This window comes from Eriocheir sinensis, unplaced genomic scaffold, assembly GCF_024679095.1.
Source record: "Eriocheir sinensis breed Jianghai 21 unplaced genomic scaffold, ASM2467909v1 Scaffold257, whole genome shotgun sequence".
In the NCBI taxonomy this organism is placed as follows: Eukaryota; Metazoa; Arthropoda; class Malacostraca; order Decapoda; family Varunidae; genus Eriocheir; species Eriocheir sinensis.
Window position 1 is genome coordinate 128,761 of NW_026111562.1, and position 16,959 is coordinate 145,719.

Consider the following 16,959-nt stretch of genomic DNA (forward strand, 5'->3'; position numbering starts at 1 on the left):
GACTCACTTTTTGTTCTCCACACAGGTACAAACGACGTCACCACGACCCGGTCTGAGGAACTGCTGGACAAGTACCGTAGGCTCATCCAGCAGTATAAGACTAAATCACCTAATATTTTGATTTCAGGAATTCTACCACGGACATGGGATGAGGGCGACTTCTACAGTAAGGCCTTCAGCCTCAACAACCGCCTGCAGACTCTCTGCGGAGAGCTTGACGTCGAATTCTTTAACGCCTGGAACGATTTCTACGGCCAGAGTAGACTTTTCCATAGGGACGGCATACACCTGTCCCCCATCGGGGCAGCCAGATTTGGAAGGCTCCTCAACAACGCCGTACGTAACGCCCGAACAACAAAACACGACTCTCAGCCACGTCCTTCCATCCCGCCCGTGTAAATAGACACCTCACACCGCAACAGACTCGTAACATTGAACCCTCCAGTACCTCTATTACCAAGCTTCAAGATAACCTAAGAGTCCTTAGTTTCAATGCGCGTAGCCTAAGAAACAAATTTGATGAACTGCGATGTCTTGCTCTGACAGAAAACTTTGACGTAATTGCTATAACCGAAACATTTATCGACACCACTAATATTGATTTAAGTTCCGAATATAACATAGATGGCTACAGATTCTTCAACAATGATCGTGTAAACCGTAGAGGGGTGGTGTCGCCCTTTTGTCAAAAAGCTACTTGCAACCTACTGACAAAACACCAAGAAACAGTAACGTTGAACATTTGTGCGTGCGAGTAAACATTGCAAAAGTCAATTTAAATATATCTGTCACTTACAGGCCTCCGGGGCAATCACTTGATGGCGATCTTGAAATGTACAGCGTCTTAAGGCAGTCACTTAATAACAGCGACTCACTGATACTAGGAGACTTTAACCTCCCCATATCGACTGGGCGACACTGTCGGGTACAGAAGGTGAGTCCCATAGAATGATCGAATTTCTAGAGGAAAATTATCTAAGCCAAATGGTTTCTGAACCAACTCGACAAAATAACATACTTGACCTTGTTATAGCGACCCAAGATAACCTAGTCAGTAATGTCACGGTAGGAGAACACCTCGGTTCCTGCGATCATAAACTAGTGCGCGTTGACATTAGAGCTCAAACATCGGTGACTGAAAATAAAGTTAAGGTGCCCAATTTCAAAAGAGCCAACTTCGTAGAAATCCGACGAAAACTAATAGATATGCAACTATCAGATGACGGCAATGCAGAGGACGCCTGGCTAAACTTTAAAAATCACTTACTCACTCAGCAGGACACATTTGTCCCCTTGTGCGAAGCGAATTAACACTAATAAAAGTCCACCTTGGTTTAATAGCGAAATTAAACACTCAGTCAAGGAGAGAAAATTGTCTTACAGGTTAAAGAAAGACCAAAGCACGCCCGAAAACATTAGACTTTACAATGATGCAAGGCGACGAGTAAAAGATTAGTGCATCAGGCAAAGCGTAGATATGAAGAAAATATTGCAGCCAACTGTAAAATAATCCGAAATCCTTCTTCAGTTACATAAACAACAGAAAGGCGATCAGAAGTGGAATTGGACCTTTAATAAACAGCGACGGTGCACTAGTGACTGACAGCCAACACGTTGCAAACCTATTAAATAATTACTTTTCCTCGGTGTTTAATAATAACAGTCCTCCCACCACCACCACCAACACCAGTACTAATGTAAATCTAGTTTATGCATTGTCTAACTTTTATATAAAACCCGATGAAGTCCTTAAATACCTCAAATCACTTACCACAAATAAAAGTCCTGGACCTGAGAAAGTATATCCAACTCTGCTGAAAGAAACAAAGAGCGAAATACTCCTCCCTCACAACCGTATTCAATATGTCCTTGCGACAAGGCATTGTCCCTTCAGATTGGAAAAGGCTAACGTGACACCGATTTTTAAGAAAGGAGACAAAAAGTACCAGGTAATTACAGGCCCATTAGTCTAACTTCGGTTGTAGGTAAGCTACTTGAGGGCATAATTAGAGACAAAATTGTGAGTTACCTTGAAAGCCACTCATTAATTGGGGACTCACAACATGGCTTCCGAAACAAAAGATCCTGCCTATCAAATCTATTAACCTTTTATAACGACCTCTTCACTGTTTATGACGTAACCAAATCACTGGACGTAGTCTATCTTGATTTCCAGAAAGCGTTTGATAAAGTCCCGCATCATAAATTACTTTACAAATTAAAACAAATAGGTATTGACGGTCAGGTAAACCAATGGATCGCGAATTGGTTGAGCAACAGACAACAAAGAGTAGTGATTGACGGATTTAACTCAGAGTGGGCGCCTGTCACTAGTGGCGTCCCTCAGGGCTCGGTTCTTGGCCCAGTGCTCTTCATTATTTACATCAACGACGTGGATGTTGGACTCAATAACCGCATTAGTAAATTTGCAGACGACACAAAGATTGGTAACGCGGTTCTCACTGACGAAGACAGGCAAAGCCTCCAAGAGGATTTGCGCAAAATTTCAGCTTGGTCGGATAGATGGGAGATGCCCTTTAACGTTGACAAGTGCCAGGTCCTTCAAGTTGGAACGAGGAATAAAAAGTTTGATTACGAAATGCGCGGCGTTAAACTCAAAAGCGTTCAATGCGTCAAGGACTTGGGGGTCAAAATCGCGTCAAACCTCAAATTCTCACAGCAATGCATCGATGCAGCAAATAAAGCGAACAGAATGTTGGGCTTCATTAAAAGAAACTTTTTATTTAAGAATAAAGATGTAATACTCGCTCTACAACAGTTTAGTCAGACCCCACTTGGAATATGCGGTACAGTTTTGGTCTCCCCACCATGCAAAGGATATTGCTAAATTAGAAGGTGTTCAGCGTCGGGCAACGAAAATTATCCCTTCCTTGCGCAACAAATCCTACGAAGAAAGGCTTTCTACCCTTAACATGTTCTCTCTTGAGAAACGTCGCCTCCGAGGAAAACTGATCGAATGTTTTAAAATACTAAATGGTTTCACGAATGTAGACAGATCAACATTGTTTATGATCGATGACACTTTGCGCACGAGGAACAATGGCGTAAAACTCAGATGTAGACAAGTAAATTCAGACTGTACCAAATTTTTCTTCACCAACGTTGTAGTGCGAGAATGGAATAAGCTCCCATCATCAGTGGTCCAGTGTAACACGATTGACTCCTTCAAAAATAAGCTCGACCGTCACTTCCTTCAACTTAATATCAACTAGAGTAGAAATGCAACGTTTTGGAGTCTTCTGATTAATGTAAAATCACTTAGGTTTAAGGACAGACCACCAAGTCTGGACCATGGGGTCTGTGTGGTCTGATTTTCTATGTAAATCTATGTAAATCTCTCTCTCTCTCTCTCTCTCTCTCTCTCTCTCTCTCTCTCTCTCTCTCTCTCTCTCTCTCTCTCTCTCTCTCTCAACATTGTTTGTGATCGATGACACTTTGCGAACGAGGAACAATGGCATAAAACTCAAATGTAGACAAGTAAATTCAGACTGAACCAAATTTTTCTTTACCAACGTTGTTCTGCGAGAATGAAATAAGCTCCCGCCTTCAGTGGTCCAGTGCGACATGATTGACTCCTTTAAAAACAAGCTCGACCGTCACTTCCTTCAACTTAATATTAACTAGAGTTGAAATGCAACGTTTTGGAGTCATCGGATTAATGTAGAATCACTTAGGTTTAAGGACAGACCACCTAGTCTGGACCATGGGTTTGTGTGGTCTGATTTTCAATGTAAATCTATGTAAAATCTTTCTCTCTCTCTCTCTCTCTCTCTCTCTCTCTCTCTCTCTCTCTCTCTCTCTCTCTCTCTCTCTCTCTCTCTCTCTCACACACACACACACACACACACAGAAATCTTTGATATTTTAGAGCAGTGCTGCCCAAACCTTTTCGCCTATTGTACCCTTTAATACCTCTCCTGCTGTTACGCACCCCCATGGCTGATTAAATTAAATTAAATTATATTATATTTATATTTATTATATATTATATTTACATACACGTACATTACGCGTCCCTCCTAGGTACCCGTCCCTCCCTCTCTCTTTTCCTTCATACACTTTCATTACTTTCTCCATCCCATCCTGACCCACTACATGCACCTCTTGTATAACTCATGTCCACTGCACGTATTCTTGATTGTTGTGCTACATTCCATGTCTCTGATCCATATGACAGAGTTGGCAGGATAATACTGTTACCTGTTCACTTCTGTACCCCCATGCTCATACTGTTTCCTCTCATAACTCTCCCCAACACACTACTACTTATCTGCCCTTCCCTGCTCTTTCCCTCACCTCACCTTCCATACCTACAAGCGCATAGCTGGGCACGATAACAGAAAACCTTATTCCCGATAACCGGTAACTGATAATGGAAAACCTTATCGGTGATAACCGATATTCATTAACTAGAGACACAAATATAGGCGATAACCGATACCCGATACCCGATACAGATTCACAATTCCGATACTAGTTAGCGATAAGTCCCATAGGCGAAAACGATACTATATTGATATTTCAAATAAAAAAAACAGATGAATTCAAATTTTCATTATCTGTATTTTAGAAAACTTACAAAACCTGAAAACCACACGTTGACACGTACCTATGGACGGTAATACTACAAACGTCTGAACCGGTGTTGTGTTATTTGGCGTCCCCACCGTCAAAAGCTGGCGCTTTTGTTTACAAACACTGGTCTCTCGTGAACTGTGCATGCTCAGACCAGCAAGCGTAGACCTGTACAGTCTCACAAAGCTTTTTAACCGTAATTGAGAGATGCTGGAAGGCTGAATCAGACAGACAGTACCACTACCACCATCCTCGCTGTTTCTAGAACGACACTGTACGAGTTGTATTTATATGTACAGAGTGTCGTTCTAGAAACAGCGAGGATGGTGGTACTGTATGTCTGATTCAGCCTTCCAGCAACTCTTAATGCGTTAAAAAGCTTTGTCAGACTGTACAGGGCTACGCTTACTGGTCTGAACATGCGCAGTTCACGAGAGACTAATGTTTGTAAACAAAAGCGCCAGCTTTTGACAATGGGACACCAAATAACACAACACCGGGTGCCTTCAATACCATGGCATTCTCACACAAACGAATATGGAATATCAAATTTGAGGCAGTGAATAATCATTTTTTGGGCAAAGTTAAATGATTTTTCTCTTTGATATATTGATTTTTGAGTCTAACATAAAAAAATAACCTAGTGTTTTAATGTTGATGATCTAAGTATGAAATCTCTTCACCGAAGATATTTCATACCCCGAAGTTTTTTCATACAACACCGGGCGCCCGGGCCTTATCGCTAGTTTGGTTACAAAAGTAACGAAGATACCGATATATATTTAAATAAGTAGCGGATGGCCGATAACCCGATTTTGTTATCAGCGATAAAGTATCTCGATAACTTATCGCGATGACGCCCAGCTATGTACATGCGTATATAAAAGTGTCCTTAAATATTTAAACTCAATACTCTTTTTCCCGAGCCTTATCCTACACTTATTTGTTTGTTTGTTTGTTTGTTTGTTACATCAAAGGACACGGCTCAAGGGCAACAAAAAGAGTACACAAAAAAAAAGCCCGCTACTCGCCGCTCCCATAAAAGATAAAAGTAAAGAGTAGCCAAAAGAGAGGTCAACCTCGGGTGGAGAGGTGTCCTGATCCACTTTTCTTGAAAAAGGTCAAGTCATAGACAGGAGGATATACAGACAAAGGAAGACTGTTCCAGAGTTTACCAGTAAAGGGGATGAAAGAATGGAGATGTTGGTTAACTCTTACACAAGGGGTTTGGACAGCATAGGGATGAGCAGTATAGGGATGAGTCGTGTGCAGCGGAGCCGCGGAAGCGGGGAAGGGATGCAGTTAGCAAGTTCAGAAGAGCAGTCAGCATGAAAATATCGATAGAAGATAGAAAGAGAGGCAACTTGGCGGCGGAATTTAAGAAGTAGAAGGTTGTCAGTAAGAGGAGGAGAGCTGATGAGACGAAGAGCCTTAGACTCCACTCAGTCCAGGAGAGCTGTGCGAATCGAACCACCCTCTCACGCGAGATGCATACTCCATACAAGGGCGGACAAAGCCCCTATAAATGGATAGCATCTGTGTGGGGGAGAAGAACTGGCGGAAACGATACAGAGCGCCCAACTTCGAGGAAGCTGATTTAGTGAGAGGAGATGTAAAGTTTCCATTAAGATTTTGAGCTAAGGGCAGACCGAGGATATTTAGTGTTGAAGATGATGACAGCTGAGTGTTGTTGAAGAATAGGGGATAGGTGTTTGGAAGATTGTGTCAAGTTGATAGGTGGGAAAATTGGGTTTTTGAGGCACTGAAGGACACAAGGTTCATTTTACCCGAATCGGAAATGATAGCAAGGTCGGAGGTTAAGCGTTCTGCAGCTTCCAGCCTGGAGTCTTAAAATTCCTGTCGAGAAAGTCTTCTGTTGAAAGAAATTGAATAATGCAGAGTGGAGTCGTCGGCGTATGAATGAATAGGACAGTTTGTTATGGAAAGAAGATCATTGATGAATAACAGGAAGAGAGTGGGTGATAGGACAGAGCCCTGCGGAACACCACTGTTGATAGGTTTAGGGGAAAAACAGTGACCATCTACCACTTGAACTTTTTCAAGAGGAGGGTATCAGGACACCTCTCCTCCCGAAACTGACCTATCTCTCGGCCACCTCTTTGGATTCTTTTTAGGAGCAGTGAGTAGCGGGCTTTTTTTTTATTAATGTTTGCTTTTTTTGTGCCCTTGAACTGTCTCCTTTGCTGTAAATAAAAAAAAAAAAAAAAACAGCGGAGATAGAACTTCCGGAAAGGAAACTGGAGATAAAGGAACAGAGAGAAGGATAGAATCCGAAAGAGGGCAGTTTAGAAAGCAAAGACTTGTGCCAGACTCTATCGAAAGCTTTCGATATGTCTAGCGCAACAGAGAAAGTTTCACCGAAACGGCTAAGAGAGGATGACCAAGAATTAGTTAAGAGAGTAAGAAGATCGCCAGTAGAACGCCCCTTGCGGAACCCATATTGGCAATCAGATAGAAGGTCAGAAGTGGGAAGGTGCTTTTGAATCTTCCGGTTTAGGATTGATTCAAAAGCTTTAGATAGACAGGAAAGTAAAGCAATAGGGCGGTAGTTTGAAGGATTGGAACGGTCACCCTTTTTAGGCATAGACTGTATGAAGGCGTACTTCCAGTAGGAAAGAATGGTAGATGTTGACAGGCAGAGGCGAAAGAGTTTGACCAGGCAGTGTGTCAGCACGGAGGCACAGTTGTTAAAGACAATAGGAGGCACTCCATCAGGTCCGTAAGCCTTCTGAGAGTTGAGGCCAGAGGGGGCATAGAAAACATCGTTCTTAAGAATCTTAATAACAGGCATAAAGGAGTCAGAGGGGAGATGAGAAGGAGGAATATGCCCAGAATCGTTCAGAGTGGGCTTTTAACAGAAAGTTTGAGAAAAAGAGTTCAGCTTTAGTGACAGATGAGACGGCGGTGCTGCCGTCAGGGTTAAAGAGAGGAGGGAAAGATGAAGAAGTGAAATTGGAGGATATATTTTTGGCTAGGTGCCAGTAGTCCCGGAAAGAATTATAAAAAAAGCAAGGTTTTGACATTTTCTATTTATGAAAGAGGTTTTGGTAAGTCGAAGAATAGATTTTGCACGATTCCGGGCAGAATATAAAGATTATGGTTGCAGGAGTGCGAAGGCTCTGGTATCTTTTGTGAGCTGCCTCTCTATCTTTGACAGCACCAGAATAAGCGTGATTAAACCAAGACTCTTTAGCATGAGGAGTAGAGAAAGTACGTGGAATGTGTACCTCCATCCCAGAGACAATCACCTCTGTGATGCGCTGGGCACACATAGAGGGGTCTCTCTCCTGGAAGCAGTAATCACTCCACGATAAATATAAGAAGTACATCCTCAGGTCGTCCCACCGAGCTGAAGCAAAATGCCAGAAGCATCGTCTCTTCGGTGAGTCCAGAGGGTGTACAGGAGCGATAGGACAGGATACAGAAATAAGGTTGTGATTGGAGGAGCCCAACGGAGAGAACAGTTTGACAGAGTAAGTAGAAGGATTAGAGGTAAGGAAGAGGTCTAGTATGTTGGGCCTGTCTCCAGGAAGGTTGGGATACGTGTAGGGTGCTGAACCAACTGCTCTAGATCGTTGAGGAAAGCAAAGTTGTAGGCTTGTTCACCAGGCTGGTCAGTGAAAGAAGATGTAAGTCAAAGCTGGTGGTGAACATTGAAATCTCCTAAGATGGAGATTTCAACGAAGGGAGACAGAGTCAAGATGTGTTCCACTTAAGAGTTCAAGTGGTCAAAGAATTTTACATACTTGATACAGTTAATTGAGAAATAAACCGCACAAATTTATTTAGTAATAGTGACAATGAAGTCTTAGCTAGATGATGGAAAATTGTGAAGTCTAGGTCATCACGAGAGCATGTGATGTCGTTGCGTACGTAGACACAACATCCAGCTTCGGATTGAAATTTTGGATAGAGATAGTATTAACAGAGTAGAGATTACTGTCAGTAGCCGCCGAGACCTGTGTTTCGGTGAGGAAGAGAAGGTGAGGCTTACAGGAGGAGAGATGATGCTCCACAGAATGAAAATTGGAACGAAGACCACGAATGTTGCAGAAGTTGATATATATAAAAAAGAGGAGCTATCAAGACGCCTCTCAGATCGAAAGCCAAAAGGGGAGTCCTCTCAGGGGCATTTGTGCCCCCCCCCCCTCTAAACGGGAACTCTGAGGCATTTTCTAGTGAAGCAATTATACATTTTTGAAAGAAAAAAAATAATAAGAAATGGTATGCGTTGCTTCATGTATGTAGTGTTAAGTGGATAGTAAGAGGATTTGTCTTTAGAGAGCATGCTGAACTAATCTCTGGTGTTGATGAGACAACTGGGTAACCGAAAGAGAGGAGACAGGAAGAGTCTTTGGTGGGTTGCAGCACCCTCCTCGATTCCCGTAAATAGTTCATCGAGAGTGGCATGCGCCTTTTTCGGTGGGGGTTTTCCTACGTACTCACTGTGTATACATTATATATATATATATATATATATATATATATATATATATATATATATATATATATATATATATATATATATATATATATATATATCACTTACCTTCGAGGACGCAAGAGCGAGGGTGCAGAAGGCAAATGCCAGCCAATACATGTGACGGCCCATCTTCTCCTAACGACCCCCGGAAGAGGAATGGTGTCATCCAGCTCTCAGCCTGTCATTATATAGCCATAGAGTTGTCCCTCCCCGCCACCCTCGACCCCGGCACGCACACTCCCGCCATCACTTCCACGGATTCAATTTCAGAAACGTGTCTTCATTTTTAATTCGTTCAAGACCTTGAACCGGAAGGCTAGGTTTAGTCTCTCTCTCTCTCTCTCTCTCTCTCTCTCTCTCTCTCTCTCTCTCTCTCTCTCTCTCTCTCTCTCTCTCTCTCTCGATGATGTTGAAATGTACAGCGTTTTAAGGCAATCACTTAATAACAGCGACTCACTGATATTAGGAGACTTTAATCCCCCCATATCGACTGGGCGACACTGTCAGGTACAGAAGGCAAGTCACATAGAATTATTGATTTTTTAGAAGAAAATTACATAAGCCAAATGGTTACTGAACCAACTCGACAAAATAACATTCTAGACCTTGTTATAGCGACCCAAGATAACCTAGTCAGTAGTGTCACGGCAGGAGAACACCTCGGTTCTTGCGATCATAGATTAGTGCGCGTCGACATTAGAGCTCAAACAACAGTGACTGAAAATAAAGTAAAGGTGCCCAATTTCAAAAGAGCAAATTTCGTAAAAATCCGACAAAAACTAACGGAAATAAAACTATCAGATGATGGCAACGTAGAGGAAGCCTGGCTAAGCTTTAAAAATCATTTACTCACTCAGCAGAAAACATTTGTCCCATTGTGCGAGAAGCGAAGTAACACTAATAAAAGCCCACCGTGGTTTAATAGCAAAATTAAACATTCGGTTAACGAGAGAAAATTGTTTTACAGGTTAAAGAAAGAACAAAACACGCCCGAAAACATTAGACTTTACCATGAAGCCAGGCGGCGAGTTAAAAGATTAGTATGTCAGGCAAAGCGTAGATATGAAGAAAACATTGCAGCCAACTGTAAAAATAATCTAAAATCTTTCTTCATATATATGAACAACAGGAAGGCAATGAGAAGTGAAATTGGACCCTTAATTGTGACGGCGAATTAGTGATTGAAAGCCACCGCTTTGCAAACTTGTTAAACAAATATTTTTCTCAGCATTTATTACTAAAGAATATAATTATACAGTAGTCGTACCGCCACCACCACCAACACCAGCGAAGACAATAATACTACCGTAAATCCCATGCATGCATTGCCTAACCTTGAAATAACTACCAATGAAGTACTAATAGCTCTTCAGTCCCTTAAAACAAGTAAAAGCACAGGACCAGACGATATAATTATACCCTTCATTACTTAAAGAAAAAAAGAACGAAATACTATCCTCTCTGACAACCGTATTTAATATGTCCTTACGACAAGGCGTCGCCCCTTTGGATTGGAAAGAGGCTAACGTAACACCGATTTTTAAGGAAGGAGATAAAAAAATAACGGATAATTACAGGCCCACTAGTCCAATTTTAGTAGTAGGTAAGCTACTCGATAACATAATTAGAGACAAAATTGTGAGTTATCTTGAAAGCCACTCATTAATAAAGGATTCACAACATGGCTTCCGTAACAAGAGATCCTGCCTATCAAACCTACTGGCCCTTTACAATGACATCTTCACAATTTATGACGTAACCAAATTCTTGGATGTAGTATATTTTGATATTCAGAAAGCGTTTGATAAGGATAGACACCATTATTATCTCTCTAAATTAAAGTAACTGGGTATTGACGGTCAAGTACACCAATGGATCGCAGATTGGTTGAGCAACAGACAACAAAGAGTGGTGATTGACGGATTAACTCAGAGTGGGCGCCGGTCACTGGTGGTGTCCCTCAGCGCTCGATTCTTGGCCCAGTGCTCTTCATTATTTACATCAACGATGTGGACGTCGGACTCAATAATCTCATTGCTAAAATTTGAAGACGACACAAAGATTGGTAACTCCGTCCTCACTGACGAAGACAGACAAAGTCTCCAAGAAGTCTTGCATAAAATTTCAGCTTGGTCAGATAGATGGGAGATGCCCTTTAATGTAGATAAGTGCCAGGTTCTTCAAGTTAGAAAAAGAAATAAGAGGTTCGATTACGAAATGCGTGGCGTTAAACTCAAAGGCGTTCAGTGCGTCTGGGACCTGGGTATCAAAATCGTATCAAACCTTAAATTCTCACAACAATGCATCGACGCAGCAAATAAAATGAAGAGAACGCTGGGCTTCATTTAAAGAAAGTTTTTATTATAAAATAAATTTGTAATAATCCCGCTTTGCTATAGCTTAGTCAGACCCCACTGGGAATGTGCAGTACAGTTTTGGTCACCCCACCATGCAAAGAACACTGCTAAATTAGAAGGTGTTTAGCGTCAAGCGACATAAACAATCCCTTCCTTGCGCAACAAACCTTGTGATGAAAGGCTCTCAACCCCTAGCATGTTCCCTCTTGAGAAACGTCTCCACCGAGGAAAACCGATCAAATGTTTTAAAACACTTATGGCTGTACGAATGTGGACAAATCAATATTGTTTATAATCGTTGACACTTTGCGAAATTCCAAGTTTGGGTTCCAGTTGAGTAATATAATTTCACTTAGATTTGAGGACAGACCACCATGTCAGGACCATAGGGTATGTGTTGTCTGGATATCTATGTAAGGTTATGTAAATCTCTCTCTCTCTCTCTCTCTCTCTCTCTCTCTCTCTCTCTCTCTCTCTCTCTCTCTCTCTCTCTCTCTCTCTCTCCTGTGTTTCGATGAGGAAGAGAAGGTGAGGTTTAGAGGAGGAGAGATGGTGTTCCACAGAATGAAAATTAGAACGAAGACCGCGAATGTTGCAGAAATTGATAAGAAAGAGGTTCAAGGAGTTATCAGGACACCTCTCAAGTCGGCAGCCAGAAGGGGAGTCCTCCCTGGGGGAGTTTGTGGTCCCCCCCCACAGGCGGAGACTCCGAGGCATGGTTATGGTTCGCCATTTTGAGTGAGCATCTCACGTGTGGGGGGCTCCACTCACACAGCTCTATTGGACAGAGTGGAGTCTAAGGCCCGTACCAAGAGTCACGAAGGTTTAACGACGAAGATCGAGGGGAAGGACGGTGCTTACCTATAGGCACTAGCATTTTTGGAACGAAAGTCTGCGGGAGACACGAAGGGAAGGCACGGTCTACCCCGTGTCTTCCCTCAGACCTTCGAGGAAAAATATGTTTATTTTCCAAATTTGGCGTGCCAAATAGTTGCGGTTCAGTTAAAACAACCTGAGAAAATATTTTCCCCAATTGGAAAGTCATATATTATAGTTGCAGCGAACATGTTTGTCTTGTTTACAACAACAGTACGCGCCTTCAAAGCACAGAGGAACCAGCCAGCAGGCGGGAACCTTCGTGGCTCACATTCTCCAACGATCTATGGTTTTTCAAATTCTTTCTCATTTCAGTTAAGACATCTGGCTCTACAAGCGCAAACAAAGGGTATTTACTGTATGCAAATAACGATTAATAATGGACAAAAAAACATGAAATAATAAATAATAACTGTTGAATGCGATGCTAGGCTATTTCGAATATAAGGTTACCCATGTTAGTTATACATACAACATCAAATTTCCTTATATATAGACACTTGCAGAGTCGTATGTCACTTTATATCCCTTAATGAGATGAAATATGAGTATCTGAAAGGCTAAAGATCGTTCGAGTATGATAAACTATACTGTTTGATATACAAGTTGTTTCTTCGTGTTCTTGTATGGTATATTATCGATGCAAATCTTCTGTTTGCGGTTCATATACGATGGTTTGAGGATTTTTTGTATACATAAACATTCAAATGATCTTCACGCAATCACAAACTCACAAAGCGCAGGTGCCACATCTACGTTCACGAGTGGACAGACGGAATGAAACGGACAATATTATGGCTGTAATAGCACCATGGAGGTATTGTACCTCAATGAATAGCACTGTGTGCTTGTATGTGTGTGCGTGCATTAGATCTGGTAGGTGAAAAGAAGGTTGCAGTGTGTGTATGTGCATTTACCTTCCCAGCGACTTGTGGTAAGGATTGAAGGCATGGTCTGAGGCCGTGCCTATATTGTCGAAGGAAGGGTACGCGGCTCGACCTTCACGACTCTTGGTACGGACCCAAGGCTCTGATTGTCAAATCTAACCTTCCCCCTTCCGACGGCTCCCCACGAAGGGAGAACTCTGCTTTGATGGTCTCTCGCACCAGCAATCGTCCTCCCTTCCCTCGCAAGTGCGTGGAACACGGAGGGTTGTCGTTTGAAGGTTTATTTACATGCGCATCGCTATCTTCATCCTGTTGTTTGTCTGCTGGCGGCAAGGAGCCCACTCTCTCTCCGTAAGTTTCCCTGCATTTATTGGCTAGAGCGTTGTAGACATTTTGGCCTATTGTAAGGATGGGGCTTTTTGTGTGTGTTACGACGGGTTAACCATTGTGGGTAGGCAACAGCTTGTTTTGGGTCTAGTTAGCCTAATTCGAGGAGTTGACTACAGCCTGGGCTCTCGTCAGCCCCTATTATGTATGACTGAATTTACACATCATATGACATATTGTATGATGTTTTTGTATCATTTTTCTGACGGGCTTAGCCCTTTGTAATCAAATGTATCCCTTGTCTGGCTAGCCCTAGGGAGGAGCACGACGATTCACGCGTTCTAGCCATGGCCACGATTATCACTCGGCTTCACCTGACTTAGGGCATGTGCCGGACTTAGGGTGTTTTTGTTTGTTTATTGACGTAGCTAGCCTGTGTGGATACCTAAGTAGCTTATGTGGCGTCTTTGTTCTCCGTAATTATGAAAAACAAACAGGCTGACCTGGACCATAACCACATTTATTACTACATATACCGACTGTAGTGTATTGTAATTTGTAGACTCTTTAATTCTGAATTTATGTACTTTGAATTCTTCTTTCTTTTTTACAGCAAGTAATATGAGGTGACAATTATGAAAAGCCATGAGAATCCAGCTCCCCATTTCTCTGGTGGAGAGAAGCAGATGTTGATTGGGTTGATAACCTGCTGTTCCATCTTGAAAAAGAAAACAGATGGGAAACTACTTGAGTTAAAGAGACGAGTGTGGGCACGCGTTATTCCAACACTCAATGCCCATAACATGGGTCCCAAGAGGACGGAGGGACATTGAAAATTTGGGAAAAAATAAGTAAGTTTAAAGAGCATATTTTATGTCTCCAGCAAAATGACGCGACAAATGTGAGAGTAGCTTACCAATATATGTGGCACTGCCGCACCACAGGTTCAGCCCTCCTCTCAAGCCCATTACATTAACTAATCTGCTCTCCTTTAAATATTATGGGGTGCGCTATGCCAATATATATAATTAGTAAATGACCCTACCTTACAATTCTAAATTTGCATATTTCATTCCTCAGTAGCTTTGACACACACACACACACACACACACACACACACACACACACACACACACACACACAAACTAGGTATTTCTATACGTGAAGGAACCTGTAGTATGTAATTTGGCTGGAAGTTTCTTTACATTAAAGATCCATTCCTGGGTAGGATGTTGGTAATAACATACTAATGCACTTCACCCAGGACTTGATTCTTTTCTTTGAGACTAAACTGTTGTATGTATGAGAAAAGTATCTCACACTGAGTTCAGGGACTCCAAAACTGCCCATCCCCTTCATATCTATAATACCTCGTCATAGTGTATTTTACAATTACAGTGATGAATAATGCCATACTATTATACATTTCAGCGGCGACAAACGCTGTTTTTCGCAAATATCTCCTAAAATGAATCGTTGGATCAGTGCGACATTTCAGCAGCACTCACAGCTAATATCCGGATTCTAATTTGCACACATACCACGACAGCTCAGGTGTGTTATGTGAGGAGTTTACTCGTGAAAATAACACAAACCCGACGAGTCATGTGTTGACGCATTCGAAGGAAAGTGTGCCCCCCACACCCTCCCAAACTATTCCTAACCATTAACTACTTCCTTCGCTCTCATTGTCCTTCCTCTTCTCCCTAGCTCCTCGCCTCCCCATCATTCTTATGTCCTCCCTATTTCTCCCATCACTGTATTATATATTAGAATGTTAAGTGTAGGTGGCGCGTATAGATAAGGATTATTAACTGTTACATGGTATAATCTCATGGAGGCAAGATACTTCACGTTGATAATTACTGTACAACACCTGATGCGCCCCTCGGCAGTCAATGAGTTGTACCCTGCCTCTGTTTGAGTCATAGCCTCGGGCTGGGGAAGGGGGGATGGTGTGGGAGAGGGGAAGAAGAGGGAAACGAGGAGTGGGGATGCTGCGATATTGGGGTAGGGAAGGAGTGGTCTGGGGGTTGTTCAAGTGTTGCGGAGGGGTTAGACGAGTACCCCACACTCGTCCGATTCTGTATACACTCGATATGATGAGACTGGATTAGGCTTAATATCACAGTAAACCTCACATAACACACATTGCAATGGTGGTATATCAGCCATAAATTAGGTCTGGGTGTTAAAGGTAGTACTGAAATATCACATTGATCCAACGAATCGTTTAGGAGATATTTGCGAAAAACAGCGTTTGTCCGGGCTGTTGAATATGTATAGTAGCTATACACAAAAAGTATAGCCTGTACTGATGTACTCTGGAACAATCTTCCTTCATCTGTATTTCCTCTTGCCTACGACTTGAACTCTTTCAAGAGGAGGGTATCAGGACACCTCTCCTTCCGTATTTGATCTTCCTTTTGGCCATCTCTTTTGTTTCTTTTTTAGGAGCAGCGAGTAGCGGGCTTTTTTTTTATTTTTTTTTTATTTTTTTGTGTGCCCTTGAGCTGCCTCCTTGTTTGTAAAAAAAAAAATTTTTTGTACCTTTATTTTAGGGCAAATCAAGAGGACGCACGCCAAAAGCGTGAGATGTTCAGGACAGGTGGTGGCACCCCTCCCAAGGTACTCACACCTGAGACGGAGCAGGTCCTCTCCATTCTTGGGACCGATATCCAGGATATTGGCAACCCCTATGATCATGATGCCATGTCATCTCAGGGTAAGTGACCATTGTCAGTTTGATTACCATGTTTGTTAATTATATTTGTCAGCAAATGCAGGAACTTGGAAATCTTAAATTCTTCAGTCATGCAATAACGGAAAGTACCCAAGAATAATCAACAAGTTTACAGTAGTATTAAACATAATTCTATTACATTATACGTCTGCTTTTCTCAATTCTTGATGGGGTTCAATATGCTGCGGCTCTTCTACAATCTCCCACCCATTAACCTTTCTCAGTTATTCATTTCCAATCACCATAACCTTGTCTTTACAAAATTTATATTAAAACCAGGCATCAACTGATTAAACATATTCTTGAAGTACATTATTGCACAAGACAGTATGTATGCTTGTGTACTAAAATATCTTTATTCTCAGCAGCGTCGCACCGACATGGTCGACTCATCCGATTTACCAAGTCTCTCTTTGTGAGAGGTAAGATGTTTTAAGTGGTAATCATAAGCAGTATAGCTTGTAACACTTGAGACAGAAGCCTTTTGGCTGGTGACTCAGCCCAGAAGCCATATAATCATAATTATAAGCAGTATAGTTGTAAGAGTTAATCCACAAGCCTCTGACCTGTGACTGGGGCCCTGAAGCCATATAATCATAAGCATTATAGCTTGTAGTACTTAAGATAGAAGCCTTTATGGTTTGTGACAGGGCCCAGAAGCCATATAAG

The 16,959-nt window shown here is 42.0% G+C and overlaps 1 protein-coding gene across 2 annotated transcripts in view; it reads right to left on the reverse strand.

Moving 5' to 3' along the window:
* LOC126991293 (blastula protease 10-like) overlaps nucleotides 1-9,257 on the reverse strand; it is a 30,979-nt gene extending 21,722 nt beyond the window's left edge. For both annotated transcript variants that reach the window (XM_050850072.1, XM_050850071.1), the window contains exon 1: nucleotides 9,167-9,257. In XM_050850072.1, coding sequence (XP_050706029.1) covers nucleotides 9,167-9,229 — 63 coding nt within the window. In that variant the 5' untranslated portion in view covers nucleotides 9,230-9,257. The remainder of the gene's footprint in view (nucleotides 1-9,166) is intronic.
* Nucleotides 9,258-16,959: the final 7,702 nt, after the last annotated feature.